We start from the raw sequence: 14,480 nt of genomic DNA, 5'->3' as shown, positions 1-14,480 counted from the left end.
CACACACACACACACACACACACACACACACACCTTTAACAACAAGCTTCTTGAAATAAATATGTTCACACCAAAGTGAAAAATATGTGGCACCATTAGGGGGCATTAAGATACAGCTGCCCACACCTGAAGTGTACTGGGTTATCCCTTGCCAAACTGTTTGCTTACCAACCTGCAGACCTGTGCTTAAGCTCCTCCAGGGGATCAGTGCCATGGGGGTGCGGAGACACCGAGAACCTCATTCAGAGCATTTGAGTATCTGACACAGCTGTGGCACAGCAGGCTTATCATTAAAAATATGCACTTGTTCTAATCTTTAATTCCTGTAGCTCCAGTTAATGTTAAAAGAACCTTCATATATTCTGAGAACTATGTGGGCTCTGTCAAACTTAGAGTCATTTTTATAATCCTTACTGTAATTAAGGCTGCAAGAAACTCCAATGGTTCAGAGTGCAGATTCCGTTTGGATAATCCTGTAAAAAGTTCAGGTGCTTCTCTGAACTAGATCAACCTTTTGTGTCTATAAAGCTGAGCTGAGAAAATCTTGTGAGCACTAGCTGGGCTTTCAAATTTTCCACTTGCTCCTGCTTCTGTTCATGGCAGGAAGGCAATGTGAATCACCTTGTATGTGTGTCAAAACCCAGTGCTACTGATGTGAATCTGCTCTCTGCCTGCTCCCCCCTTTCTCCATTTCCCCCCTTCCTTCCTCTGCATGCAAGCTTAGTTCACTGTAAAGGTACTCTATGCAGAAAAAAAGAAAAGCTTTGCCAGAAACAGTGACTAGGAATGTCAGCATTTACATTTCCTTGAATTTCAGAAAATTCATTTTTAAATTGAATACAATAATAAATGAGAAAAATCTTTGCAAAGTATGTGGTGCTATACAAATGTTAAGATCTTAATGGTATTGAATATTTTGGAAATTCACCCTGGCAAGGATGCTACAAGAACTGAAATGTGATACACAATTACACTTGGGTAAAAAGCATTCAATCAGCATTTGTTAAAAGCCTAGTATATTCCATATAATATGCTAAATGCTGCTGATGCAAAGACAGAAAATGAAATGATCCCTGTCTGCAAGGAGCTTATATTTTATCAGGGAAAAAAAATCCACATATTTTCCACATTGAGCCCCACACACCCCCTAAACCAACCCCCTACCTGCTGGGGCAACTAGGTGGCTCAATGGATAGGAAGACCTAAGTTCAAATCTGGCCTTATATCCTTATATATTTACTAACTGTGTGACACTGGGCATGTCGTAGAGTCCTATTTGCCTTAGTTTCTTCATCTGCAAAATGAGCTGAAGAAGGAAATAGCAAGACATTAGTATTTTTGCCAAGAAAACCCCACAGAGGGTCATGAATAGTCGGGCATGACTGAAATGACTGAATAACAACAAGCCTGGAAGAACCTTACTTTCTCTTATTGAATAGGTTTAAAGTTGGTATGAAAAAAAAAAACACATAAATGGGTCATAATTTCTTCCTCTGTTTTCTTTCCCCAATTTCAGAGGAGACTAGACAAAAGAAGAGCATTAATATAGGAGTAATTATAGAAAAAACAATCATAGAACAGAAGTGGAAATTAGATTAGAGTTCAACTATTCCCAACCTTTTATTTTATAGTTGAGAAAAAAATGAACCTTAGAAAAGCCAGGATCTTAGCTTTCAAAGATGCCAAGTTATGGCACAAACATTTTCACAAATATAATAAGGCTGTTGCTATTTCCACCTTTCCACCAACCCCAACCAAAAAAAGGATGTTTCCCTCTTTTCAAAAATCTTGAAATGTGCATGACAGAAAACTAACAGAACTAACTATATTACCTAGGAGGATGCCAGCTGCAAAAGGTATGAATAGTTTATTACAAAGAAATGCCTTCCCTCTGTTAATTTTTTCTATTTATCTTGTATATAACTTGTTTTATATTTATTTTTTACATGTTGTTGCCCCTATTAGACTGTAAACTCCTTGAACTCAGGGATTGTCTTTTACCTCTTTTTGTATCTCCAGCATTTGGTGCAGGGCCTGGCACATAGTAGGTGCTTAATAAATGTTTATTTATTGCATGTCTCATATGAAAGTAACAAGACTTAGACCACTCCAAAGAGCTTCTCTCTCCCTTGGACAAATCTTTGCCAAGTCTTAATCAGTCTTAAAGCATTTATACAATCAAAGAAGGGACATTTCTGCCAATTCCAGTCCTCTCTATTGGATACATCAAACAAATAACCTTGAAGAATTAGAAAAAAAAGCCCAATCAAAGCCTTAGACTGAATAATCTTTTCCTTGCAAACGTGAAATGGAGGAAGCACTGCATTGGAGAGATAGGATAGGGCAAGAATTCGTTTATGGGTTTTTTGTTTGTTTGTTTGTTTTTTAATAGATACTCATGAGTTTACTTTGGACTATATGGCAGATTTTTTTTTTCATGCACATCTCTCAGTCGACTGCCGGCCTCCACATATAACAACCAGAAAGCACTTTGCTTGCCTCAGAAAAGCTGCATTTTGAAAACTCACCGGGCACCATCCCTGTCAGAGTTGGAGCAGAGTAGCTGCCCTGTCCAGCAGGGGGGACGTGTGGAGGGTATCCTGGGAGGGTTGTGCTTGCCAAATCACGACCTGAAGAATCAAACCAACAAATCACCATGTGAGCATTTGCAACAACTCGACATGTTTTTACATTTCCCCAAACACCCGGAACACAGGCCATACATTTGTCATATCTGTATTGTGAATACCAAAGTGGGCTTTCCACCCCCCTACCCTCATCCCCGGCTGGCAGGAAGAAAAGAGCTTTTTTCTATATGAGCTTTGACTATAAAGCCAGAAAGCTATTTAAGGTAAAAAACAGAATGAACAAAAGCAAACATGCATGTGTAAACATTATACAAGGGACAAACTTGTAAAAGAGTTTTAGTCTATTACTCCCATCATAGGTCCAGGTTTGCCTGATTCTTGGCAACATAAAAATAAAATTAAATCAAGCAATAGCAATTGATCAGCTATGAGATGAGGTATCTACTAACATTTATCTTTGTGTATACATATGTATTTCTGGATGTTTACAAATATGTAGCTAAGATACAGACATCTGTAGAATTCACACACATATACATATATGTAAATGTACATATATATTTATGCTGACTTGAATATATGGACTAGCTAGACCTACATGTGTACATATATATCCATATATATCACATGCAACATGATATCAATAATATATAGATCAATATACATGAATATTCTTAATATTAACTTCTAATAATATTAAAACTTATACTGTTAATACTTATTAACTTACATATTATATAATGCATATAAACTATGATATGATATATCACATATAATATATATACAATGTATATATATACATATATGCAATTCATATATAACACATATATTCATGTTGGAATAAGTATAGACTATTCTGAGAATACTAATGTAAGTGAAAAAGACAAAAAGATCAGTGATGATAAAATTAATGAAACACTTATTGTAATTGCAAGAAATATAATTGCAAGAAATGTTCTTTAAACACTCCATAGTAAACGAAATGAATTAATTTATTGTTGCTATTGTTATTTTCTGCCCTGAAGTTAAAACTTTTAGTAAACATTCTCCAGTCAGAACCAGAAGTTACTTAGTCCAAGCTTCTCATTTTACAGATGATAAATGTCTAATTGAATTATTAAGATAAGAAACTTGAAGTCCTGATAGTTTAAATGACTTGGCTGAAGTTATTTACAGAGCTTGAATTAGAAATCAGGTCTTTTCTCCCACCCAAGCCCATATTGCATCTAAATAAATTTGGTGCTAATATTTTGAGGGAAATGAAAGTTGTGTATCACTATCTCTATTTTTCCATGTGAATCATGGAAGTGAGACACCAAATTAACATGTAATAAACAAGTCCTTCACAGACTCAGTTCGAACTCAGAACTGACACATGTAACTACCAATTCATACTATATCTTTAATAGACATTTAAAAAAAAATCAATTGCAACAAGCCATAAAATATCCTCAAATTACTCTATTTTAAGTCATTCATAGAATAATCTTTTAATTATAACTCAGACAGATAAGTTTTTACTAAGGGAAAAATGTCCATCAAATCAACAACAGCTTTGCCTTCCAAAAGATGTTCTCTATGTTACCCATATCCTCTAAATAGAGGGAAAATAGTGGCCAGGAAGTAGTATGAGAACCTGATCCCAAGGAACTCTCAGTCACTGTCTAGATTCCTGCCTGTAGCAACATCAGTAGGAAGAAAAATGGAAATATCCAGCTATTTTTATTTCTACAGGTAACCCTTAAAACTGCACTCTATTTCACGACATAAAATCTATGTTTGCAAACCCTATTTGCTATAAGAAAAGTGTCTTGATTCTTTATTCTCTGATATGAAACCAATGCAGTGGAAAAAGAATCTAAATATGAAACCTCTGTTTTAGAAATGTTGAGTATTAGTGATTCTTGAGAATTAATTAAAGCACTCAGGCAAAGGCACTTTATACAGAGGCTCTTAAAGCAAGGTCTGTGCACCTGACTTTTAAAAAATATTTTCATGGGTGTTTTACTGTAATGGGTTTCCTTTGTAATCCAGTGTATTTTATTTTATGCATTTAGAAACATTTTTCTGAAAAGAGGCATCACCAATCTGCCAAAGGGGTCTGTAGCACACACACATACACAAAAAAGGTTAAGAAACCCTGCACAAATAGAAAGGTATTGAGAGTGTTATGGGAGACGTGACTTCTAGAGGACAGGAGAGCCTTTAGCAGACATGGAGATACACAGAGACACCTGAGGGATGATATATCACTGAAATATGCAGTGAGCTCCATGGCATTTTTCCACAGTGAGAATGTAGCATGACATGATGTCACACAAACCCCTTGATACAGCAGCAAAATGCTGAGTCCCCATCATCTACCTCCCAGATCCATTCATTGAATACTTTGCTCTCTCAACCAAAGTAAAAACTTTAATTTCATTTCATTCAGTTCTGATCCTTCCCCTCCCTCTTCACTCACACTCCAAACCTGAAATTTGAGAGGATATATATATATATATATAGAAACTTTCTACCTCTACTTCTCCTAGAAAAAGTGAGACATAATGGTCTATCAGCTCTGCCCTCTCCCCTCATATGAGGTAATCATCATTGGAAATGTACCTGTGACAAGCATTCTACATGCCCTAATCCCTATTACACATGATTACTGTTGTTGCCACTATCACTAACACAGGAATGAAAATAATGAGATTAGCTAAGCACAATGATGTACCAGAGCTATCCTTTAAGAATGTGTAATTAGACATGATCTCTGATAGAAGAACTTTTCCTGGTGCACAGGAATTCTACAATATTCCTAGACACAACAAAAAACACACAGGATCATCTAGGAATTGGAAAGGACTCCAGCAGCCATTAGAAGTCTGCTCTGAATAACTTCCCTCTATCCCATTCCCAGCAAATGGTCATCCAGCCTTTATGTGAAGATCTCCAGTAAAAGAGAATTTATCACTTCCCAAGAAAGCCCATTCCAAGTCTGTGTAGTTATAAGAAGGGTTTTTTTGTGGTTTCTTTTTTTTGGATCCAGTCCTAAATTCCCTTTCTAAAACTTCTACCCATTGCTTCTGATTATTTCCATTGGACATAATTACAATCAATCTAATCCCTCAAATACTTGATGATAATTATCATGTGCCCAGGAAGTTTTGCTTCCCCCGCCCCTTCTTCAGGATGAACATTTTCCAGTTCCTTCAGCTGATCCTTATGCCACATTCTCAAGTCTACTTCTTTCAGCCTGGTTGGCCATTTTCCAGTATTCTCCATCTTATCAATGACTTTCTTAAAACAGAGCATGTAGGACCAAACATCATAACTCAGATGTCTGAGCAATTCAGAATGCCAGGGAGAAAGAAATCCTTTCATCCTTTCAATGCAGTTAAGATAATAATTGATGTAATTCAATTCCCCTTGTCACTTTATAAAAGAGGAAACTATGTTTCAGAGAAATTTGGGTAGCATTTATATCATGCTTACCTTGCAAAAGTCTTGTTGGGTAAATAAGTACTGCTATATAGTAATTATCAGAGCTATATAATATATATAGCAGAGTTATGATAACAACACTAATAATAAAAGCTAGCCTTTATAAAGCATGTTAAGTTTTGCCAAATACTTTAGAAATATTATCTCATTTGATCTTCATAACAACCTTGGTATGTAGCTATTTTCATCCCCATTTTACAGATGAGAAAACTGAGTCTGAGATAAGTTAAGTGACTTGCTTATAGCCACACAGCTAGTAAATGTCTGAATCAGGATCTGAACTCAGATCTTCCTGACTCTGGGTTTAGTAAGGTTTTCATAGCATCACTTTGTTTCTGTGTTTCTAAACTAAGCACTATTGTGCCTAATTAGGCATCTGGTTAGTGATCAAGAAGATGCTCAATCCAAAGGTCTCTTCTTTCTTCCAGGCTCCTTTGTGGTAATGTCTGGAAACTCAAGACAGCCTCACTCACTTTCTACTTTTTTCCTTTAGTTTTGTTATTGTTTTCTAAATATTAGCTTCTGTCTTTCCTAGGGAATTTTCTAGAATAAAGGTTCTTGATAGGTTGACTTTGGGTCACATTCTTATCCCAACCCTATCATACTTTTACCACCTGGATGAAGAGAGACAATAGAGAATAGGACAAATATTCATAAATATTTTCCTCTACAGGCTGAAGCAAATGCAAGCTTTCTTCTTCCTAATTTTCCTATTTATAGTGAAGGACTATAAACATTTACTGTTGCTATTGTTGTTGCATTATTTAGTCATTTTTCAGTTGTGTCCAACTGTTCCTCACCCCATATAGGGTTTTCTTGGCAAAGATTCTAGAATGTTTTGCCATTTCCTTTTCCAACTCATTTTTACAGATGAGGCAAACAGTGTTAAAACTTGCCCAAGGCCACACAGCTAGCAAGCAGCTAAGCCCATGTTTGAACTCAAGAAAATGAGTCTTCCTGACCCCAGGCCTGGCACTCTCTCCACTATCCTTAGCAATTCTGTTAATCATCCAAATTTGCCACCTCAGAATCATCCTCAACTGTTTTGTCTTTCACATTTGTCATATCCAATAAGTTGCCGTATCATCTTACCTGTTATTTACCTCCAAGATATAAATTCATGTCTATCTACTTCTCTACTCAACATAGCCACCAATTTAATTCAGATCCTTGTCATCCCCTCCCTGGATTATTGCAATGGCCTCCTAATTTGAGTCCCTATTTCCAGTCTCATTACTCTCTAATCCATATGTCCATATTAATTTTAGCCACCAATTTAATTCAGATCTTTATCATCCTCTTTCTGGACTATTGCAATGGCCTCCTAATTTGTGTTCCTATTTCCATTCTCATCACTCTCCAATCCATGTGGCCACATTGATTTTACTAAAGCATACCTCTGATCATGCTACCCTGTCCAAGAATCACTATGGGTTCCCTATAGCCTCTAGACTTAAATAAAAATTACTCTGTTTGGTTTCCAAAGCCAAAGGGTTATAGTCTGTCTGCAGCCCACATTTCTAGCCTTTTTGCACATTACTCTCTTTCATATATTCTATTGTCCAGCCAATTCTAGCTGCTACCTATTCTTCCTCATAGATGATATTCTGTTTCTCTTCTCCAACCATACGTTTGATTTTCTTCCATGTCTGAAATGTACTTCCTCCTCAATTCTACCTAAAGAATCCCTACTTTCTTTTAAATATCTCAGCTTCTGGCTCAAATACCATTTTCTATAATAGGTTTCATAGGATTTCCTTACTTCCACTTCCTCTTCTCAGTTAGTTGTCAATGCCCTTCCCTCAAAATGTCTTTATTTACTTCTGTATTTAATTTTCTTCATAAATTTTGTTTTTTCTCTATAGGCAGTAAGCTCCTTGAAGACAAGGACTGTTTCATTTTTGTTTTTGTGCCTTTGACACCCAGTACAATGACTGGCATATAATAAGCACTTAATAAATCTTTGCTGAATTGAACTGAACCCCCCCTTCCCCCCAAAAAAGGTAACAACAACCCAGTGATAAAAAACAACTAATAAAACTTAAATGTTAAACAGAATTTTTGGCAAAATGAAGTAAGAAATGAAAAAGCATTTTGCCAAACAATTTTTTGGCAGCTAAAAACTCTCCATGGGAACCAAACATGCAAAATAGCTTTGATACAAATTGATGAGACACATCATGAAATTCCCCAGGGTGTCATGGAACCAAAAGGAAATAAAGCCAAAATGCTCACTCTTCTCTGTCTTTTCCACTGAACACATGTCCAGTGTTCTCTTTAGCAAGCAGAATCCATGTTACTGCATGTCCAATCTTTTATCTTTCCCCAGGGATTTATTTCTTGCAAGGAAATGTTAATAAAACTAGCATCAGCTGATCACTTACATTTCTAGTAAAACAGAATATCATTCCTATCTGCGACACCATTTGCCTATGAGATAAGACCCTATAGTATAATAATAATTATGATACCTGACATTTACATATCCCCTTAAGGTTAGCAAGATGCTTTGTATACCTTATTTCTTTTGATCCTCACAACAACGCTGTGAGATGGGTGCTATTATTCTCCCCCACTTTATATGTAAGAAAACAGATTCAGAAAAGTTAAGGAACCATGAGAAAATTATACACAGTAACAACAAAACTATGTGATGAAGAGCTGTGATGAACTTGGCTCTTTTCAACTGGTTCATGATTCAAGGCAATTCCAATAGACTTGGGATGAAAAGTTCCATCTGCATTCAGAGAGAGAACTATGGAGATTAAACATAGATTCTAGTATTTTCACTTTTTTGTTGCTTGCTTGTTTTTGCAACATGACAAATACGAAAATATCTTTAGAAGAATTGTTCGTTTAACTTATATCAGATTGCTTATTGTCTTGAGGGAATGGGAGAGGGAAGAGAGAGAAAAATTTGGAAGAGGTCAATGCCATGCATGTATTTGGAAAAATAAAATACTATAATAAAAAGAAAAGAAAAGTTAAAGGATCAATCACATGGTCACACAGCTAGGACCTTCAGAAGTCAAATTTAAACTATGTTCTGTCCTGACTCTGAATCTATCGTTGTTGTTGTTTTTCCACTTTGCTACACTATCATAATAATAATGGCACTGAATTTGAAAATAGAAAGACAGCTTCCCATTAATAATATCCTAGGACTCTGTGCTATTCTTCATGTAAAATTGTTTCTTATATTTGTTACCCAAGTGATTTTGCAAAAGTCATTTCACCTCATAAGGGTCTCAATTTCACAATCTAATAAAAAAGTGAGCAAAGGAATTCATTTCAACCAAAATAAATTATATACTAGAGAGAGGTTACATGGTGTAGTGAACAGAGTTCTGCTTTTAGATTCAAGAAAATCTGGCCTCAAGTCCTATCTCCATATAAGTCATGCAACTTTATTTTCCTCATGTATCATAATAACATCCATCTAACAGGGTTGTTATGAGAATCAAGGGAGATAATATATGTAAACACTTTGCAAACCTTAAAGAAGTATACTTGAGCCACCCACATGGCACAGTGGATAGAGCATTGGTCCTGGAGCCAGGAGGATCTGAGTTCAAATCTGGTCTCAGATGGTGAACATTTATTAGGTGTGTGACCCTGGGCAAGTTGCTTAACACTAATTGTTTCACCACCTCCAAAAAACAATTATACTAGTTCAGTCATTTTTTTCAGTCATAGCTAATTCTTCATGATGTCATTTGGAGTTTTCTTGGCAAAGATTCTGGGGTGATCTAACATTTTCTTCTCCAGGTCATTTTAGAGATGAGGACATTCCAAGTTTCCGATAGAACTGTTTTTTGTTGCCTTTATAAGGATGATGAAACCAGCTGTACTGGTTTCTTTCCTGGACTTTTCAAGAGAATCTATGATATTCATTTAAACTGAAAATGTCAACATTCATTTTCTCTGGTATCATATTTAACTAATTGTCATTGGACAAGGATTTGACATTTAGAGAATTTACAGTTAAATTAATATTCATAGATCCAGCACTTAGTACAAAGCCCAATATATAATAGGTGCTTAGTAAATGCTTGTTGGCTAATAGACTGCTCCATTGGCAAAGTTATTGAGAAATTAGGGTCACTTTCTAACCACAATGAGACATAAGAATAGGATTTTCATGGAAGTCATAGAGAACAATATCTAATTCAAAAGTCTTTTAAAATTACAACAATATTGCCTCAATGAAGCATAATATCATAGTACTTCATCCAACTATACTAATCACAATCAACAACAGTAACAATAACAATGGTAGTATTGTAATTGCTATAGATGACATCCCTTTCCCATATTATAAAGATATCAAGTATGAATGTATGTGTATCATTTTTTGTTTTATAAAGGGTATAACCTACATTATCTCATTTAATCCTCACAATAACACTATCAGGGATTGTTCAAATATTATCCAAGTGTAATTATTCCCATTTTATAGATAATGAAACTGACAAAGATAGGATGGGAAAGGACTTTTCAAAATTGCACAGCAAGTAAACAGTACTGGAATTCAAGTTTCTGAGCAAATTCAACTCTATTTCCACTATTACACTGTTGCCTTCCTTATGGACCTACTATGAAAAAAGTGCACAAAGATGACTAAAACACAGTCCCAGCCTTCAAGAAGCTCACTTGAGGAGAAGGCACTTCCCCCCTCTATTTTATTTTTTGGTAAAGATGCAGTGTGGTATAGTGAACAGAGAACTGACCTCGAAACCAAAAAGACCTGAATTCAAGTCCCTTGCCTACCATCTATAGATTGTGTGATCTTGGGTGATTCATTTAATTTTAAAGAGCCTTGTAGTCCTATGGCTGATGTCATATAGAACTTGGATAAAAACATTAGAGCATATATCTTTTACTGCATGATCTTCTAGGATTCTTCTCCTTTCCTCCCAGTACCACAATACCTCCAAATTAACCATCTCCCTTCCCCTTATCCAAGCTGAATGAGAATAGAGTATAATTTCTAATCATAGAAAGAGTTACTAAGGGAGCAATAGATATTTTCATTAAAAAATTAAAGACATCATAGTACAACTAAATAGAGACTTCCCAAAATTAAACCAAACATTAGTTACAACTTTAGGGCAAGAGATTAGCCTGAGGAATGAGAAAGGGCCTTAAAACAGACACATAGTCTATGCAGGCACTCATTCTCTAAGCTCTGGGATCCTTGAAGTATCTGGACATTCAAGCTTAATGACACATAGGCTCTAGCTATTGCTGTGACTCTGGGATACAGGTTCCCACATGAAATGATTTTGAGGAATCATCAGCATCCTTAGGAAGCTGCTCTTCCAGATAAATATCTGAAACAGGGGATCTTAACAAGAGGCTCATAGCTAGATTTCAGAGTTCATGAATTTGGATGAGTAAATATATGTATATTTTCCATTTTCGCCACAAAGCAGCTAAAATTCAACTTTTCCTAAAATTATGAATTTTTGGGCAGAACATTTTGAGAAAGGGTCTATAAGCTTCACCAAAGGAGTCCATGACACAAAAATAATTAAGAACACCTGATTCTGAGGCAGTGAATCAAGAAGATCTGGATTTGATTTTGGCCTCAGATACTTTATAAGCCATATGATTGCATCTTTTCTTTTAATGAGACATTGCTCTGATAACATTTTTTATGTCTTACCTGCCATATTCCTCTCTACTTATCCAGCTCAGGTGGTTTCTTATCACCTTTAAAGATGAAATATAAACTCTTCTGTTTAGCTTTTAAAACCTTATATATCCTTGTTCTTACCCTATTTTCCCAGCCCTTTGGATTACTTTCCTTTTTGCACTCTAAAATCCAGCCAAACAGGTCTTTCCTCTGTTCCTCTCACTTTATACATCTCATTCTCTCTATCTCTGCATGAGTCATCCCTTATGCCTAGAATGAACTTAACTCTCTCTACCTCTTAGAGTCCTTTTCTTTCTTTAAAATGCCCTTTAATCACTAACTTCACCACCAAGCTTTTCCTGATTTCCCCTTAATTGCTAATGCCCTACCTTCTTGTACATAGTTACTTTGGATATATTTGTTTTTATTAACTTTATATTTATGCTATATATGTGTCTACATACATATATGTGTACATAAACACACACACACACACACACATATATATATATATATATATATACATATATGTACACATACATACACTAAAAAATATAATAGAAAAAGTGCCTTTTCCTCTAGTGGGCTTCTTGAAAGCTGGGGCTGTGTTTTAATTATCTTTGTATACTCTACATATAGTAGAGCCACAAGAGAGGCAACAGTGTAATAGTGGAAACAGGATTGAATTTACTTGGAACCCTGGATTCTAATACTCCTTATTTGCTGTGCAACTTTGAAAAGTCCCTTCATATCCTGTATGTACACATCTTCTCTCCCAGAGTACCTTTTAACTACTTTGGATATATTTGTACTTATTAACTTTATATTTATATTATATATGTATAGGGTTCCATGTACAGATATGTATATGCATATATGTACATACATATACATATATGTGCATACATATATATATATATATATATATATATATATATACATACTTTTTAGCTATGGAACCACATGGGAAAGTCATTTAAATTCTCTTTGACTAATTTTTCTCATCTGTAAAAAATAAGGGATTGGAATCAATGACCTCCAGTGTTCGTTCCAATTCTAAACATATGATCTATGAAATTCCAGCACCTCTTGTTCCTACTATGGCATTTGACATCGCACTAAATTGAATAATTGAATTTGTTCATTTTTAAATATGCTTTTAAGATCCTAAAAACATGCAGCTGAGTGACCTAACCATCCTTGGTTGGTCTTGGAACAAAGCCATAAAGAAAAACAAATCCAGGGAAAGGCAGTTAGCTAATAATGGTTCTCTCTAAAAAAGACAAATTTCTTATTGGCTGACATATGCTTTCCAACACTGATGCCTCTATTGGGTTCTAAAACCTGAGTGTTCTCAAAGATAGTCTGTTATCATAGGACTAATAATAAATTACTCTATACAGCCCTGGCTAAGGACTCAGTGAGGCCCTTAGCAAGGTGATGCTTTAAATCATCCCACCAATCAAACATGACCTTCCTGCAGGCATATGCTGTTAGTAGCAGCCAGTGCTGTAGCTAATGTGTCGACTAAATGTTTTTTTCTGAAGGTCTTTGGGATGCAAAGGTGAGTTAAATATGAGGCCCCAGTTTCCCATTTGTGAATTTGCAGGTCTTATAGTTTCCAAACCTTTTATCTCTGGAACACTTTTAAAAAGTGAAACTTTAATTTATTTTTAAAACACAACTGTGACTTTCCTCAAAAAAGTTAAATGCTCAATATACAAGACAATCGAAATTCTGGTTAAAATTCATAGCAACTAGGGAGAGAAGAGAAATGTCCAGTGACATGAGTAAGGAAAGAGGATATGAAAAAAGAAAGTAATTGATCTTAAGGGACCTAGAATATTTAATAATAAGGTACCTCAATATCCTAAGGCAGGACCACTCACAATGAAAAATGACAGATTCTAGGATGCTCCTTGTGAAATTGACAAAGAAATACAAGAAACTAGAATAATTGAAAAACTCCCTTCCACATGAAAGTTGTTTTAAAATTGAGATCATAAGTTGAGTTCAAATATATTAAAATAATTTGACTATTACATGCAGTGATACAAGAGAATCAGAGTGCTATAATGGATAAAGTATTGGACCTAGAGTTAGGAAGATAAGAGTTCAAATCTCACCTTGGACCTCTCAGCCTTGGATTCCTCATCTGTAAAATTGGGATAATAATGGCACCTAGTTCAGAAAGCAATCGTGGGGACTAAATGAGGCAATATCTAAAGTGCTTAGGAAACATTAAAATGATATATAAATATTATTAGATATTATTCACAGCCTATTGAAAGGAACCTTGGACTGTGAATCATTGGCTTGGTTATATTCTCTTAGTTGTGTGACCTTGAATAACTCAGTGAAGCTGTTTTGGGCCTCAGCTTTCTAATTTGCAAAACTGAGATGGTAATATAATATGTCCTGCTTACTTCATGAGGCTGATATGAGAATCAAGAAACATAACACATATAGGTACACACACTCAATATGTGTGTATAATATGTCCATACACATATATAATTACATGAATAGATGATTAGATACACATCTAACATCTATCTATCATTTATCATCTATTACCTGTCATATATCCATCATCTATATATCTATATATAATTTATCTATAGCATCTCTATATATATTATCTATCATCTGTCTATCTATCTCTCTAGTTATTAATGATTTCATCAATAAAGATTTCTCTACAGAACCTTCCTCTACCACAATGAGACATTGTAATTCATCTATAACTTGAAACATTAGAGAGC

General features: G+C 35.2%; 1 protein-coding gene across 2 annotated transcripts in view; it reads right to left on the bottom strand.

The window, feature by feature from the left end:
- The window catches only part of PAX5 (paired box 5), a 328,377-nt gene that overhangs the window by 74,053 nt on the left and 239,844 nt on the right, over positions 1 to 14,480 (bottom strand). The window contains exon 8 of one of the 2 annotated variants that reach the window (XM_031937170.1): positions 2,529 to 2,630. In XM_031937170.1, the coding sequence (XP_031793030.1) occupies positions 2,529 to 2,630 (102 nt within the window). Of the gene's footprint in view, positions 1 to 2,032; positions 2,631 to 14,480 lie in introns of those variants that run through there. The other variant, XM_031937166.1, reaches the window with a different exon arrangement.

The sequence above is a fragment of the Sarcophilus harrisii genome, chromosome 1, assembly GCF_902635505.1.
Source record: "Sarcophilus harrisii chromosome 1, mSarHar1.11, whole genome shotgun sequence".
NCBI classification, from domain to species: Eukaryota; Metazoa; Chordata; class Mammalia; order Dasyuromorphia; family Dasyuridae; genus Sarcophilus; species Sarcophilus harrisii.
The sequence above is the reverse complement of the archived record's forward strand: the minus strand, read 5'-3'. Positions and strand labels throughout refer to the sequence as shown.